The 17322-nt window shown below is 41.3% G+C and overlaps 1 protein-coding gene across 1 annotated transcript; it reads right to left on the bottom strand.

The window, feature by feature from the left end:
- Nucleotides 1-10485: 10485 nt before the first annotated feature.
- Nucleotides 10486-15065, bottom strand: LOC146690002 (uncharacterized). The gene is made up of 6 exons (XM_085437017.1): nt 14974-15065; nt 14816-14887; nt 14211-14270; nt 13128-13190; nt 12157-12210; nt 10486-10985 (listed from the first exon to the last, which is right to left on the bottom strand). The coding sequence occupies exons 1-6, from the start codon at nt 15038-15040 to the stop codon at nt 10696-10698; spliced, it is 606 nt and encodes a 201-aa protein (XP_085293143.1). The 5' UTR covers nt 15041-15065; the 3' UTR covers nt 10486-10695.
- Nucleotides 15066-17322: the final 2257 nt, after the last annotated feature.

Genomic DNA, 17322 nt, shown 5'->3' with positions numbered 1-17322 from the left:
TAAGCAACAAAAAAATTAAAAAACCATTAAAAAACACCAAAAAAACCATTTAAAATCATTTCATAAAATACTAAAAACAATTTAAAACACAGTTTTATCTACAACATTTAGTGTGGTTAAAAAGGATTAAAAAATACGTTAAAAACAATTTTGTATTATTTGACTATGTACGTATTTTCCATTTTCTGTGTTTTTTCATTATTATAGGCAAGGCTGCATAACTTTAAAACATCAGTTCATTGAAAACTGCATTTTTAGTTTAGTTCGTCAGAGGCTATATAAGGAGAGGAGTGCTGAACACCCTCATTCTAGCCCTGACAGCCAAAGGAGCAACATCTCCAGATTATTCACAGCAGCCACTTTTTCTGTTTGTACCGCATGTGCCCTGGCCTGAAGAAGACCCTGCGGGGTCGAAACGTTGCCCCGGGCACACTACCATTTGGCCTATTTTGAATTTATTAAAAATTAATCAGTTTTTCTTTATTTTTTTTAAAACAAACGCTTTCTTTTTTTTCTCATTATTATTTTTTTGCACTATAAATTAGATACATTATCATTCATACCTACATTCATAAATAACAAACAAACAAAATTTATTAAATTATAATACCAAAGGCTGCATCATCCACACAAAACTTTATTATTAGATAACAAAGGCTTCATCACAGACAAGACAATAATGGTCTACCTGGATGAGGATCAGGATTGGATCCCTGTACGGTACCGGGGACGGCGTCTTGTGCCTGGTGGCCGTAACAGGCAGTGGAGTAGCGGGAGGGCCCAAGGGAAGGACCGTGCACCTCCGCGTCCCTTCGGGGGCCGGAACACTTTTCCTCTCCCTAACCCTGCTTTGTAAAAAGCCCCAACAGTCCATTCGCACACACCTGAGCAGAGTGTGCCTGAAAGACTGCACACCACAGGAATGTGAGGAAGAAGCTTCCAGAGCCATTGCTTCACAGAAGCTGTTTTCTAATGAAGGTAGAGTCTGGAACTTCTCAGAGCTCCAGGAGTACTGCAAGGATGAAGAATCTTGCATTAAACTCTGCACTCGCCTTCAAACACGTGGATTTATCATCACGAACAGTCCCCAAGCGTGTTCGACAGTCGTGCCAACAGCGAGGTATGATGACCTTATTGCCACTTCCACATATTGGATGACACATACAAACTTTCAATAATGTCTTACCTCTGTCACATTTGCAATAGGTCTGATAAGAAGGAAATTCTTGCCGTGGCCAAGAAGGATATTGAATATTTCCACACAAGACTTTCAGGCGGTGATTGCATCCCCACATTTGCAATGACTACCTTCAGACAGTACTGCGAGGCCATCCTGATTTTACAACATGGACTGACAGCAAATGCTGTTCAAGAACTTTGTGTAAGTGCGCCACCAACAACAAAAGTGCACGATAAGTGAAATGATGTCTCTCATATTGAAAGGGCCCCCCTCCAGTAATGAGATATGACTCACGAAAGATTGTCACACTCATACTAGTCATTATTGTGTACTGTCCATCCCTAGCCAACTTTGTGTTTCCATATTATCCTACCAGACACACCGTGAATCCATCTTGTTGTTATACGTCTCCTTATACGCCTCTCATGCATGGTTATCGTTATGCTGAAATTCTTGAAGTCTCTCTCGAGCTTGCCTGCTAGCCACACCAGCATACGTGGGCCGGACCGGTTTCCATGTCGCTGCCCCGATTGACAGACGTCCCTCGGCGCTCTCTCTCTCCCGGCTGTTTATCCCTTTTTCCACGTTGTATCCTCTCGCTTGCAGGTCATTAGCAGCCTCCTCCGCGTTGCCATAAGTTTTCACTCCATTTGGCCAGTGGATTCGCATCTTGCTGAGAGGAGTCTGGAAGCGGATGCCTTCTTTCTTTAATATCTTTTTGATATTCACGTACGCTTTACGTTCTTGCACCATTCTCGCCGAGTAGTCGTGGTCAAAATAAACCCTGCTTCCGTCCAGAGTGACTATTTTCTTTTCCCATGCCTTTTTAAGTATCATCTCTTTAGTTGTGAATTGTTGGAAATTGACAACGACTGACCTTGGGGGGAGACCCGCTGCCGGTTTCGGGGTTAATGCTCGGTGTGCGCGTTGAATCTGGAGGTTGATGTTAATATTAAGCTCCTCTCTGAGCCAGGCTTCCAGAAACTGGGTCAGCGATTCTGCCTTAGATTCGGCTCCCTCTTGTATTCCGTAGATCCGCAGATTGTTACGTCTGGATCGCAGTTCCAAGTCATCCAATTTGGTCATCATCGCTTTTTGTTCTCTCATTAGTTCTGTCAGGGTTTGATTGGCCTCGTGGCTCCACGTCTCCATTTCTTCCGTGCGCGTCAGCGCAGCTTCTAATTTCCCTTCTTGTTCTTTAAGTTCTGTAGTCATGCTCTTAAACTTCTGGTCGATATTTTCTTTGAATTTAGACAGTTCGTGTCTCATTTGGCCAGTAATTTCTTCTTTGAACGTCGTGAAGTCTGATTTCAATTCATTTTGGAGTGATTGAATTTGTTTGCTAATACAATCCAGTCCGTTTTGAAGCGCGGCCATATTAGCTTCAGGTGCTAGCTTGTCCTCGTTGTTCGGATGTTTTATGTCTTTACCTTGGGTGTCCGTAGTTTTTTTATTCTTTGCTTTTGTTGTCCCTCCGCTCATCTTCCAAAGTTGTTCTGTCTCACGCTTCAATTCGTGTTTTAGCGGAGTTTATCTACTTGGCTTACGGGAGCTCTGTACTTATGCGACCATACTGCTCTACCGCCACACCGGAAGTCCAGGAGACAATACTTTTCATTGCCCTGAAGGACATCGCAGTTGGTGAGGTGGTGTTATGGGACTATGGAGTAACTCGGAAATCTTATGGTGGTGAAGGGGAAGACTTGGAGTGGCTGGACAGCTGACTTAGATTTTATCTGTTCTTTTCCTCTTCTCTTTGCATGGGCTTTTTTATGCAGTGGTTTTATTCTTAGAAAACACAGCTGTTTTTACATTTGTTTTGTTTTGTTTTAATTTACGTATTGAAATAAAGTGTCATGTTTCCAAATTTTACTCTGCTTCAAATTGTATTATTTACGTTCACCGTTTCGTGTTTTATTGATACAGTAGGAGAAAATATAATAAAATAAAATAATAAGAAAATAGTAAGGAGCAAAATATTAGAGAGACATGGTAAAAGAGAAAAGATGACTAAATATATATGTATCTATAAATATAAATATATGTACACTAGTGATTAAATAAGAAAATCTTGAAAAGAAATATGACGGGAGGGCAGATGGGATATTGCACAGGAATGAGCAGCAGAAAATTACAGTATTGCACTTTTAAATATAAATATCAATGACAATAAAGTGGAGTGACCAGTGCAGATTAAACATTACATGTATTATGAAACAGATGGTTTGGCGACAGTGGTCCAGGTAAATGCTACATGGACACCTGATCAGAGGACAAGGGCTTAAAAGGTGTCTGTGTGTCTGTATGTTTATATAATTGTACATAGGACAGATAGCTGCATCGATATGTTGCTCATCAATGACCAGCAATTAAGGGAGAGATACCAAATGACAGTTTGCACAAAGATGGCATTACATCCCAAGCCTCCACCGTCCCAGTAACAACAGATTACCATGGAGAATATGGTTTTCAGCTGAGATTTCAGAAGGGTGGTAAAGCAAAGATAAATACATAAATAAATAAATAAAAAATAAAAACAATAATGAAAATGTCATTCTGCCTAATTCAAAATTTCCTAAAACCATACTGGCTGATCAGTTACTGTACAGTGAGATACCGTTTTCTTACTCAAGCACATAAAGGTTGGCTAGATTATAAGAGCAAAAGGTGAGCAGTGAAGCTGTTAGCGTGTTACTTGAAATCATAGCAAATGCACTTTATAAAATAAATAACTAAAGGTTTTTCAGAAATTATTACATAGAATAACAAAGCCATACTTTTACATATACTGAAAACAAAAAACGCTTTATCTTAAATGTACATAGCATCAGGGTAGGGGAGCTTGAAAGGAGCATGAAGGGTTTATATTCTCTATTTATTGGTCCTTTCCCAGCGGAAGCAAAGTTAAATCCTGTTACCGTTTAGCTGGTTCTGCCTATTAAGGTGAAGATGCATAATATTTTTCATGTCTCCCAGGTGAGGTGAGTTTGTGCAGAAATAAGTTGACAACCGCTGTAGTGTGTGACAGAATTATTATATCTTTCAATTATTGTTTATTCTGTTCATTATATCAGCTACTGTTCTACCAGATCTGAGAAACATGTTTTGTCGTGTGTGTGACAGAGAGAGAGAGAGAGTGACACTTGCTGTGTATTTAAAAAACAAACGCTCAAACAAACGAAAGAGAATGACAGAGGCAGAAGGCGATTGTACTGTTTGTGGCAACAGACGACTCGTTACGCTCCCCTTGTACAGTGCCTCCTGAAGGCATGTGTGGACCAGGAGATGACGCAGTGCTCCAAAGGCCTGGTTCTGCTGTCCCTCTACACCTCTTACTTTTTCAGTTAATCCACTTTTGTCCCATCCTCTCCTGGCTTTTTAACCCCTAACCCTGACCTTCGGGGTCCATGCTCCCAAATTTGATTTCCCCTAACACCTTGTTTTCCCTAACCCTTTTGGACTCTTTGGTTGTGTTCCCTAGGAACACATAAGCCCTCACGCCACGTCAAGGCAGAGTCCATGTGAGGGTAGTTTTTTTTTTTTTTTTTTTTTTGGGGGGGGGGGGGGGGGAGGGATTTTGGAACATTTAACTTTTTTTTTCGTTTTAACTCACAAATGTTTACAAAAATAACATATATTATTTTCATCTCAACAATGATTTTTTTAACAGAACATGATGTCAAAAACAGAATTATCAGATGTTTACAAAGCTAACATTTATTGTTTGATTACAAGAATTAAGTTTTCAAAGCAAACAAGGTAAAATGAACAATTTTGGAAACATGTTTACAACCGTAACATGGTATCACACTCGTGTAACATGGAAAAAATCAAAACTTAGTTAAAAAAAAAAAAAAGACAATAAGTTTTTCATCACATCATAACTTGAAAAAGCACTGGATTGGTGAATTCTGTAACACCGATTCTTTATTTGTCCAACTTTGACACCAAGTGCAGTCTTTTCTTGACAAATGCCTGGTAAGACCGGGCTGACAAGCCTGCAGCCTTGCAATCCCGCACATACTGTGCATATGCATTCTTTACCCTGACTGAAGGGTCCGTGTTCACAAAGCCTATCTCTATTTCTGACCAACGCCTGCTGACATTGGCAGGGATGAACACTGCGCTTGTGCTCACAACCTGAGGCTCTTCATCCTCCAGCAGGACGGGAAGTTCCACGTGATCAAGCTCCAGTTGCAGTGTTGGAGGCTTCTTCTTTGGATGCACTGGATGGATCACCATACGATATGGGATGTCGTAGTACAGTTTGTACAGGGTGAATCCAAACGTATGCTGACATGGAGATGTAGACAGAATCTTACATTTCTGAAGGTCCGCTTGACTGACCTTTAGCTCGAGTAGCAGATCCTTGAATTTCTCAAAAGATATGAAATCCCGGTTCATCAGGAGGCCAACTGAACTCACCAGAATGAGAATTTTCTTCTGAGTTTCAGGATCGGTCTGTTTTGGAAGCCTTTTCAGTACATTGACCAACCATGGCATGCCATGTTCCTTGTATCTGTCAAGATTCCGGGCATAGCAAAGCGAACGTCGCTCCATCTCCATTGAAATATCTCCAACCATGGCTGATGACCGTGCCTCCACCGAAGGCTGTTGGTCATCGTTGTGGACTTCAACAAAGTCAACGAAGTTCCAAGTTGCCTTACGGGTTCCCCGGAGATCACGAAATTTCAAGTCGGGGAACCACCTGATCTTCATTTCAACGAAGCCAGCCTTCAGGCATTCTTGAACATCTTTGCCACAATCTTCAATGAGCACCCTGGCCCTGGAGAAGGTGAAAGGTGTTGGAAAAGAGTCCCTTATGGCGAGGTTCTCAACCAATGCGGAGAGGTTGACGTGTCCCTTCAAATTCTCAGGGCACTTGGCTCCCTGGAGCGCAGCGACGGGGATCTCTTCATTTCGCCGAAAAACGTCTTGCAGCAGAAGGAGGAGAAGTGAGGGACCAATTACGGCAGGCTCACACCCCATGTTACATGTGAGGGAAAACACCCTGTGAACTCGAAGAACCTGTAGGGGATCCTTGGTCCAGTGTAACAAAGGGGGAGGTGTGTCCTCAATTGCTGGCCCAGTTGCAGGACCAAGCGCCATGAAGCCCCGGACATGTGTGGCACTGAATTCATGCCGAGAACTTGTGCCCAGAGCAGAGGAATACACAATGTCAACGTTAGACAAGGGGTGTCCATGGAATGCCTCTTCTAGTGCTATTTCTAGCTGAAAGGCTCTCCACGTGGGCAGGAACCCACCTTTGCCCTCGTGCTGTTGGCCCAGCTGCCAGAGCTCCTCAACCATGTGGGTTAGACACTGCGAAAGGACAGACTGGAGGCTTAACTCTTCCTCCTTCCATTGGAAAGGTACGAGCATTGGGACGTTCTCCAATAACCTTTGGATGTTAGGAATCCGGAAGAGTGAGCAGGAATGGGTTCCTTCAGTACTCCTAAATCCTCTTCATCCAGCCCCTGGACCATCTCAATGCGCAAGGGGTAGTTGCATTTGGACTTGATGGCAAGGTCCCGCATGTGGATTAGATTAGATAGAACTTTATTAATCCCTCGGGTGGGTTCCTCTGGGAAATTCGATTTCCAAAAAAGCACAGCATCGACAGAAGTTAGAGTTACAGAATATTTTTTTTTTATATATTTATATATATATATATATATATATATATATATATATATATATATATATATATATATATATATATATATATATATACATACATATATACACACACACACACACACACATATATACATATACAATATAAATAAAATATACCAAGGGGATAAATAGAATAAATAGGAATAAAAAATAAAAATACAAGTGAATTGCACATTTCAAGTATTGAGGTCTATTGCACTGTTGACTATTTATTGCACAAAAGGTATTGCACAGTGAGGTGAAGAGGCACTACAGCTTAGTTGTTCCCCCCTCCTTTGTCCTCCTGTTTCCCCTCCCTCTCCCCTCCAGAGAGGAGTTAAACAGTCTGATGGCGTGTGGGACAAAGGAGTTTTTAAGTCTGTTAGTTCTTGTCTTGGGGAGAAGCAACCTGTCACTGAACAGACTCTTCTGGTTGTTAATGGCCGTGTGCAGAGGATGCCTGGCATTGTCCATAATGTCCATCAGTTTCTTTAATGTTCTTTTCTCTGCCACTGTCACCAGAGTGTCCAGCTTCATGCCGACCACAGAGCTAGCCCTCCTGATTAGTTTCTCCAGCCTGGATGAGTCCTTCTTTGCTGTGCTGCTCCCCCAGCACACCACAGCATAGAAAAGTACTCCAGCAACCACCGACTGGTAAAACATCCTCAGGAGCTTCCTGCAGATGTTAAAAGACCTCAGCCTCCTGAGGAAGTACAGTCGGCTTTGGGCTTTTTTATACAGGTGCTCTGTGTTGCATGACCAGTCCAGTTTATTGTCCACCCACAGCCCGAGGTACTTGTACTTGTTGACCACCTCCACCCCCTCTATCTGAACCGGTAGTGGACCTGCTCTAGACCTCCCGAAGTCCACAACCAGTTCCTTAGTCTTTGAGGTTTGAGTTGCAGGTGGTTTGTGTGACTCCATGCGACAAAGTTCCTCACCAGACTTCTGTACTCCTCTTCCTGATCATTCCAGATACACCCCATGATGGCTGTGTCGTCTGCAAACTTCTGAATGTGGCATAATTCAGAGTTGTAGCAGAAGTCAGAGGTGTACAGGGTGAAGAGAAGAGGGGACAGCACAGTTCCCTGTGGTGCTCCTGTGCTGCTGACCACAGTGTCAGACGTGATGTCCTTCAGCCTGACGTACTGTGGTCTGTCGGTGAGGTAGTCGGAGATCCAAGCCAACAGGCAGGGGTCCACCTCCATCCTGTTCAGTTTTTCCTGAAGCATACAGGGCCAGATGGTATTAAAGGCACTGGAAAAGTCAAGAAACAGGATCCTGACCGTGCCTTTTCCCCCATCCAGGTGTGAGTGGGCTCTGTGTAGGAGGTACAGGATGGCATCCTCCACTCCGACACCCGCCTTGTATGCAAACTGTAGTGGGTCCTGGGCATGTTGTACCTGTGGTCGGAGGAGGTTGAGGAAGAGCCGCTCTAGGGTCTTCATAAGATGTGACGTAGTAATCCTCCGCACGCGTGTGAATAGCTTTCTGGTAGTTGGGGTGGCTCAGCCCACAATTCACTATCAACCCACTTACTGGGTGTCGGAAAGTTGATTGATAGTGGGTGTGTGGACTGGACACGTAAAACTGCCAAAAGGTGACAAACGGCAGTCTGGCAATTTTAGCCAAAGCTGGAGCAACATCCAGCCCATGTTGATCCAGCACTGTCTGAAAGTTTGCACACTCATGCATGGACATGGCGGTGAAAAGTTTTGCTCTTGGCCCAACCAACAACTGTAAACCAGCTCTAGACCAAAAAAATTGGGTGTTGGTGTCATCTGGAATCAAATTGCACGCCACATGCAGAGAACACCGAACGATGTTCTGGAGATCCGTGATTTTGGATAAAATGAGTGGTTCACGTGACTTTTGGCCAAACTTGTAAACAAAAAAATGGAGATCCAATGTCGGATGTTCATGCAACAAATCCTTGGACTGGTCAATAGTGCAAAGCACGAACTCTTGATCCTGAGGTAGGACATTCATGTACCCTTTGTTCTGCAGGACTGTCTTCTGTACAGAGGGTCGATCAAGATCTCCCACTGGGAGGGTTCTAAGACTCTCCACAAAGTTGACCATCATACCATTGATGAGTTCAATGGTTTCTGTGAGAAAATATCCCGGGGACTGAAAGGCTTTGTCCACCCTAACAAGGGATCTGGGAATTGCAACAACATGCAATTTAAATCCTTCGTCCAGCTCAATAAGGTCGATGCCTCGAACCTTGTGTAGCACTTCCAGGCCTTGCATGGAAAACTTGGTTAGATCAAAATGTTTCTTGATTAAATGCTAAGAATTGCGCAGTTGTTGGATTCGGTAGAGAGAAAGGTTGAACTTTGAAAACAACAGCTTCAACCTTTCCAGCCATTTCAGTTCGATTACGATGCCATCAAAATCGAACTCAGCATCTAGTTGCTCATCAGCATTGTCAACAGTACTAGCCTGCAGAGGAATGAGGATCTCTGGGTCAGTAAGGAAATCTGAAACACTGGAGGAACTCAAAAATGCTGTGGCCAAATCATCCATGTTCTCCCTAGCAACATCCTCCATGGCTGGTGGAATCTGGTAAGTAAAAAGAAAAAAATTGGGTAAGTACACACAATAAAATCAGGTAACACACACACAGCAGGTAAGTGTACACACACACACACAGCAGGTAAGTGCACTGTGTTGTGGTTTGCAGTGTTTTGTGTTGTTTTCACTTTAAATTTGTAAAAGGAAAACGCTGAAAATTTAAATAGTTGAAAGTTTAAATGTGAATAGTTGATTTTTTTTTTTATATGATTTATTTATTACATTTTATGTAGAGTGAATGAATAAAAGTATATTTACGGTGGCCCCTAGAGACAAAGCACATACAAACTTCAAATCACGTACGAACTCTGAAGCATGTACAAAGTCCAAAATACGTAAAAACACGTAAAAACTCCAAAACACATGAAAACACATAAAAATTCAGAAGCACGTAAAAACTCAAAACACGTACAAAAGACAACAGAAGTTGAATAAATAAAAGTATATTTACGGTGGCCCCTAGAGACAAAGCACATACAAACTTCAAATCACGTACGAACTCTGAAGCATGTACAAAGTCCAAAACACGTACAAACTCAAAAACACGTAAAAACTCCAAAACACATGTAAACACGTAAAAACTCAGAAGCACGTAACAACTCAGAAGCACATAAAAACTCAAAACACGTACAAAAGACAACAGAAGTGCTCCAGGATAGCGGGAAATCCCATCACTAACACACACACACACACACACACACACACACACACACACACACCCGTTTTTACTACCTGGTGGGACCACCTGATTGAGAGGGTGCTGGTGGGATCCACCTTTTCTACGTGGTTTAGAAAATTAATTTTAATTGCTAAATTCATGTAAATTTTTTGTAAAGAGGACAATCACTTAAAATATTAAAAACACTCACATGGAGAAAAACCCCCTGAATTTTGCTATTCCCGTGGGGACCCTCCTGTATTTTAAATGAGAAACTTTGTTTTTCACCAGAAATAATTAACATTTCCTACCATGTACAGCAGCTGTGCTGAAACTGTTAACTCAACCGCACTTAAACTTCTCAAACCAAACAATTGTCGTGTTTAAACTCTTTATTTATACACATGGCACCTCAATATTAGCAAATGGCAGAGTTTAATTTCAAAATAAAAGGCCAAGTGTTGAATTTATTCAAAATTTAAACAATGTAAAAACAGCCATGAACATTTTTTTAACTGACCTTCAATGCAAAATGAAATGAAAAAGTTCTGCTGTACACAAATGCAAAGAAAACAATCAATTTTGTTTACACCAGGCCAGCTGTGTGTAAACTAAACAAGCTTTAACATGAAAAAAGGAACAAACAAAACAAACAGCCCACGAAATGTGCAGGTATGCATTTGACCCCAAAACTTAGTCTTTTAGCACTGTTGCGCTTCAGTGCTGTTATTTTGTTTTTAACATAATACTTCACCGCTTTCCATGTCCCATTTTCCAGTTCTTTTGGTGAAGCTTCAATGCATGAAACACAATCCGCCTTTCCAGGGACTTTCCCACTCTCTATGAAGCTTTTTAATGTTTTTTCTACGGCACGGGTCTCCACAGCTGACCAGCTTCTCTTCTGTGAAGCTCCTGAGAACACACAAAGGTATTAATAGGTCTGTAATCATTTTAATTGAAGGGGCACTCAAGTACACTGCACAACATTACAAGCAGTAAAATACAGAAAAACAGTGACACTGCTGTTATGTTTGTAGATTGAAAGCAAATATAAACCAATGAGTCTCAAGTGAGGATTTGAAAAGAGAATGTGAAGTGATATTTCTGATGTTAGTGATTTCCAGAGCACAGTGGTTAGACGGGTGTGAGGGACAGACAAGCAAATAGGAAACTCAACAAGTGAAAATACAACATGCCAGCAAGTGAAATAAAAAGTAACCCCCATTTATTTTTGCCACTTCAGAGGAGGTATCGTACTGCATGTAAATATCTCAAAAGTGACAAACGTCCCCATATGGCAGGGGTGTCAAACTCCAGTCCTCGAGGGCCAGTATCCTGTTTGTTTTCCAACGAGCCTGCCCTTGTAGCTTCTTATTGGCAAAGCACACCTGATCCAGGTAATCAGCAGCAGGTAGGGCAAGAATATCTCAAAAACAAGCAGGATACTGGGCCCTCGAGGACTGGAGTTTGACACCTGTGCTGTATGGTGTTATACAAATGCTGGAGGAACAATGAAATCATTAAACAGATTTACAGTCCCCTGCAAAAAATTTGGACAGTTAGGCCTAGTTCTTCTTTTTGAGTCACCTAAAGAGGTTTGATTTCCTTTGGGTTTGACTTCAAAGATAAATATCAGACCGCAGATTTTCCTATCAGGATTTCAGGTTTTTACATCTATACCTGATGAACAATTTAAAAGATCAAAGTTTGTTTAAACCCACCCATTTTTCATGCAAGCAAACATATTGAACAGAAAGAATTAACATTGAATAAAGTAAATAACACGTAATAGTTCACTGCATAATAATTGATGTCGGCCCTGAGAAAAAACAACAACAAAAAAACATATTGGTGGATCTTTAGTTTAAACAAACATTATCATCTAAGTTGATTGTCTGAGCCAGATGTAAATAACTGGAAATAAAAGCTGGTAAATCTCTTGTCTGATTCTCATTTTTAAAGTTGAACCTACACTAAATATTTTTGTCCACCTAAAAACCAAAACCCCCCCCCCAAAAAAAAAAAAAAAAAAAAAAACCAATATCGCCATAACTCTTGAGGTGCACATGTGTTGTAAAAATACCTTTCACAGGAGTATCATTGTCTGACTCCATCATCCATGGTGTGACCAAAGAGCCTGTTTTTAAAAATAAATAAATGAATGAATAAGAAACTTCTCTCCAGACAGCTTAGACATTGACTATGTCTGCACTACTAATATCTCAAGTTACATAAAGGTAAACAAAATGAAACCGAAATCTATAAAGTTAATTTTACAAAGAAATCTTTACATGTTAACACCGACTGCTAGACTGATCTAGCACAGTTGATAACTTTTCGTTTTTTTTTTTTTTTGTTTTGTTTTTTTTTTTAATACTGGCGATGACTTTCCCACTGTAGTCATCAAATATGGCTGTCCAAGAACTTCTAATGCAGGGGTGTCAAACTCAAATACACAGTGGGCCAAAATTCAAAACTGGAACAAAGTTGCGGGCTAACATTAATATTTATTGAAATATATTTATTCCTCCAGATATAAGAATGAATCTTTTCTTATGGACTCAAACACGTTTTGCTGAAAAACTGAATATGGAACAAGCAAAGCTTAATACTAAACAATATATATATTAGCTGTATAATACCAGTAGGCCAGCTCTAATAGTAATTTGGTATGGCTTTGCGGGCCAAATGTAATTAGGTTGCGGGCCAAATTTCGCCCGCGGGCCAGAGTTTGACACCTATGTTCTAATGAGTCAAGTGGGAGCAATCTCAGTAAATGGATGAAAGAGCAAACAATTCAAATGTTAATTAGGTTTTGCAGAATGTGTGTGAGCCTCTAAATGCTGGATTTTGCTTGAAGATGCAGGTATTCTTAGACATCTAAAGATTCTGTGAGCTGAAAGGCTGTCACATATTTCTGGACGATATTGTTTACATTTTTCACTTACAAAATAAAAAAAACAAAAACAAACAAGAAACAAACTATATTATTAGCACAAAATAGCAGGCATTTTTGAGAAGCACTTAAAGTGTAGTATAAAGTTTGTGAAATACCAGTTTTGGAGGGACACTTTTCAGGCTCCACTGTATGCTCTTTTTCATTCGAATTGGTGGTTCCTGGTAATAAAATAAAGAGTATTTTACAAGACATGAGAGAGAAAGAGAAAAGTACTTCTTTTCTTTTGGCTACTCTCTTCAGGGGTCTCCGCAGCAAATCATCTGCCTCCATCTAACCCTTCCTCTGTATCAGTCTCACTCACACCAAGCACCCAAATTTATTTGCAGGGGGAGCAGCAGAAATGAGGGTGGACTCTAAACATTTTCTAAATCTCTGCGCCCCCCCACACCCCGAGCTAGCTGCTGCGAGGTATGCGATGCATTCTGGACAGTCTGCAATCTAAGGAGAAGGGAGGAGGAAAGGCCAATTTAAAGAGAATTGCAGTAGTCCAACCTGGAAGTCACGAATTAATAAGTTTTTCCAGGTCATTATAAGGAATATAGTGCTTAGCCTTAGAAATGAGGCGCCGCTGATGAAAACTAGACCTCACTACAGCAGACACTTGTCAAATTGAAATGAGCTATCCAGTAATATGCCCAAATTACTGGCATACCAGGGAGGAGGGAAAAAAAGGATGGAGTGTCCAGGCTAGCATGTACATGGTCTGTAATTCTGGCCCTGAGACGGACGTGACGGACACTTCTTTCTCGCTTCAGTTTCTTGTGGAGATTAGGGAGGGGTAGGTAGGAGAAGCTGAAGGACGAATCCAGTTGTGGTAGATTAGTGCTGCCCACACTCCAGCAGTGGTCGGACCGAAACGAATGGTAAGAATGAAGATTTAAAAGTGTTTGCCTGTCATATGTAATCAGTGCACAACCACTAGATAAACAAACAACTAGAAAAGTAAAGATAAAAAAAATAAATAAATAAACAAAAAAAAACCAAAACAGTGCCAAGGTACGTAAGTGAAGGTAAAGGAAAAAGGGAGGGTAAAAAACAATGGCGAGACAGACACAACCGAGGATGGCAAGCCAAGCACACCGGCACCATTACCCCAGCCTATAGTGGCCTGAATTTGGAGAAAGATGAATGGTGATGATAGGCCTTCTTAATGTGATCTGTTAGCATGTGTTAGATACCTGATTCAAAGCTGCAACTGTCTGACTCCATGTTCTGCTTTTCTTGGGGTGTTGAAGATCCTGCTGGGACACACAGGGGGAAAAGTGTAAAGTATAGCCTGGATATTTAGAAACAATGGTCAGTATTTTGTCTGTAGATTCTCCAGTCAGCTGTTGGTTTCTTTTGGATGTTGATGATCCTTTGTAAATAAAAAGATGCTGCAATGAATTGCTGAATTTGGACATGGAATTAAAAATTCTTTGTTACTTGGCAAAGTTTAAAAAATTTATTAAACTTGAAACATTGATATTGAAATGATCTTTACTTAGAAAATGCAAAATTGCTTCATCAAAAGCATAAATCTAGTAATTTTAGACATTAACTCATTCACTGCCATTGACGTCTATAGACGTCAATTGAAAGCATACGTTGACTCATGGCTGGCAGTGAATGAGTTAAGTGTTTATCAAGTGTGCCATAATCAAAATTGGTTTTAAATGGAAAGTTTGAACTATAAAATTCATATATAACGGAATGACATTGAATTGTAAAATTGAATCATTAACTTGTGAATCAAATTGTTTCAGTATGTTGGCAGTGAAAAACAGCAGTGTTTGTAACCCACCTCCTGGTGAACAAAAAGATGAGTCCCCCTCTGTGTCAGAGACCTCGCTATCAGGACAATCAAGTACTTTCTCTGAAAAATAGGCATAAAAAAGCATTAAAGACAATGACTAAGAATTTACTTTGAAATAAATCACCAGTATTGCCTAATGTTTTTACCATTTGGATCTATTTGGATTTGATCCATGTTCATGCCTTTGTAGTCTGACAGACGGCCTTGTTCCATGGCAATCAGGATTTTGCTGACCTTGGCCAACTGCAGAGTCCCCTCAGGTAGCCTGTAATACTCTCTATGAACTCTTATGTCATGTCCAAGAAAATTTGCAAGTGTATCCATTTCGTTGTCCCTTAAATTTAAAACTGTGGAGAGTGTGGCAACCTGTTTTCTTAGCTTTGTGGAGGACAGAGTTTCTGGATGTTCAGCTCCACAGGCCCTTGCGATCTCTCTAATGGCATCTGATCCTCTTAGGTGAGTCTCTGCCTCAGGCCTTGAAAAGAAAAAGGGGTTCTCATCTGGCACACCACAGACCCGGCGATGAGCAACCAAGATTTCCATGGATGAAAGCATGTCTGGAGTTAGAAGGATGGGAACTTTGCGGTTTCTCTTGCCTCTAATTTCGATCCGTTGAAAGTGCAGGCAGAGCTTTTGCTCGAACTCAGAAAGACCGGTCACAACATCTGACTGAACTCCTGACGTGTCTCTAAGTGTGAATGCACTTAATGGCATCCTTGAAACTTCCCCCTCTCTTCTGCGGTTAAACAGAATGAGCTCACACAGAGTTATCTTAGCTAGCTTGGACCAGTTTTTCTTGTCCGGGTTGTTTCTCACTTCGTTCTGGTATTCTTCTCTGCACTGATCCAGATACATGTGCATCTTTTTCACATCTTCTGTGAAAGGAAGAAGCTGCGGTGTGTTCCATTTATTTTCACTCAGAGTTTGCAGGGCAAGTGATGAAATGCACGCATCCCACTTCTTTTCCAGAAGACTTCTCGTCCTCTTTATGTTTTCAAGAAACTGCTCATCAACATGCTCTGACATCTGTGCCTCACACTCCAGAATATCAGCAATCTTTTTCAAGCTATGACCAAGTTTGAGAGCCAAAGACGGAGTTTTGTAAGTGTTGGTGTCATTATCAAAACCACACACATTTTTTACCATTTCCACAACCACATTGAAGTTGGAGGGTTTAAAAAAGTCCTCCATTCTTTGAAGTTGACCCACTTTTCTTGAAAATCTAACCAGTCTTCCCATCTCTCTCATTTTCTGTCTAATGTATTCATGTTTCGACTTGTCGTGGCCATGCTTAGCGTAAAGCTGCTCTCCAAGCTTTATGATTGTTTTCTCCTCTTTTATAACTTGTGAGATCTCATCCTGATGCATCACATTTATTAGTTCCCAAATTTTATGGCTCACGCCTTCTGGTGCAGGCTGTGCGAAGGCACAGATGGACTGAATTCTACTTCTGCCTGGCTTCTGTTTACTGCACTTTTGTGAGAGTCTGCATCGTGACATGTGTCTCCATAATGCTTTCCTTTTGAGTAGTGCCTGACACTGAATACAGTGCATGTAGTCAGATGCATTCACTGGTTTGGAAGCCTGCTGACTTGGGATCAGGGTACCACTTCCTGATTTAAGGACCTCATTATTATGAGCACGATCTCCTTTATTTCTGATGAGATCGAAATGCAGTTTTCTTTCTTTTGATTTCAAAGGGTAGCTTATGGCTTTTGCAACCGCTGTTTCAGAACTGTGTTTCCGCACCAAGTGCCTTGCCATTTTATGGCAACTAATCGGACAATAACAACAATAATGCTTCTTACTGTAAATTCTTCCACCATCCTCCTTTTTCTGCAGCTTCATGACAGACACCTTACCTGTTTTAGTGTCCTTCTCATTCTCTGTGCTCCTGGAATCTTTGTCTGAGCAAGTAATCGTCCGTTTGGCTCTTTTGGTGTCCTTCTCATTCTCTGTGCTCCTGGAATCTTTGTCTGAGCAAGTAATCATCCGTTTGGCTCTTTTGGTGTCCTTCTCAGTCTCTGTGCTCCTGGAGTCTGTGTCTGAGCAAGTAATCGTCCGTTTGGCTCTTTTGGTGTCCTTCTCATTCTCTGTGCTCCTGGAATCTTTGTCTGAGCAAGTAATCGTCCGTTTGGCTCTTTTGGTGTCCTTCTCAGTCTCTGTGCTCCTGGAGTCTGTGTCTGAGCAAGTAATCGTCCGTTTGGCTCTTTTGGTGTCCTTCTCATTCTCTGTGCTCCTGGAATCTTTGTCTGAGCAAGTAATCGTCCGTTTGGCTCTTTTGGTGTCCTTCTCAGTCTCTGTGCTCCTGGAGTCTGTGTCTGAGCAAGTAATCGTCCGTTTGGCTCTTTTGGTGTCCTTCTCATTCTCTGTGCTCCTGGAATCTTTGTCTGAGCAAGTAATCGTCCGTTTGGCTCTTTTCGAAGTCCTGTGAGGTTTTCTTTTCTTCCTTTTCTTTTTCATTGGGCGCTGAGCAGGAACATCAACAGATCCTT

Source organism: Copadichromis virginalis, linkage group LG17 (genome assembly GCF_057382275.1).
Source record: "Copadichromis virginalis isolate Kocher_CV1m ecotype Utaka linkage group LG17, C_Virginalis_male_GT1.1, whole genome shotgun sequence".
Taxonomy (NCBI): Eukaryota; Metazoa; Chordata; class Actinopteri; order Cichliformes; family Cichlidae; genus Copadichromis; species Copadichromis virginalis.
This window is presented reverse-complemented; position numbering and strand designations above follow the sequence as displayed.

Coding starts and splice junctions, on each gene's coding strand:
- LOC146690002 (XM_085437017.1), bottom strand. CDS start 15,040: ATGGAACAAGGCCGTCTGTCAGACTACAAAGGCATGAACATGGATCAA. Junction 14,888..14,973: donor AATCCAAATAGATCCAAATG/GTAAAAACATTA, acceptor CCTATTTTTCAG/AGAAAGTACTTGATTGTCCT. Junction 12,211..13,127: donor AAAGTGTCCCTCCAAAACTG/GTATTTCACAAA, acceptor TTTTAAAAACAG/GCTCTTTGGTCACACCATGG.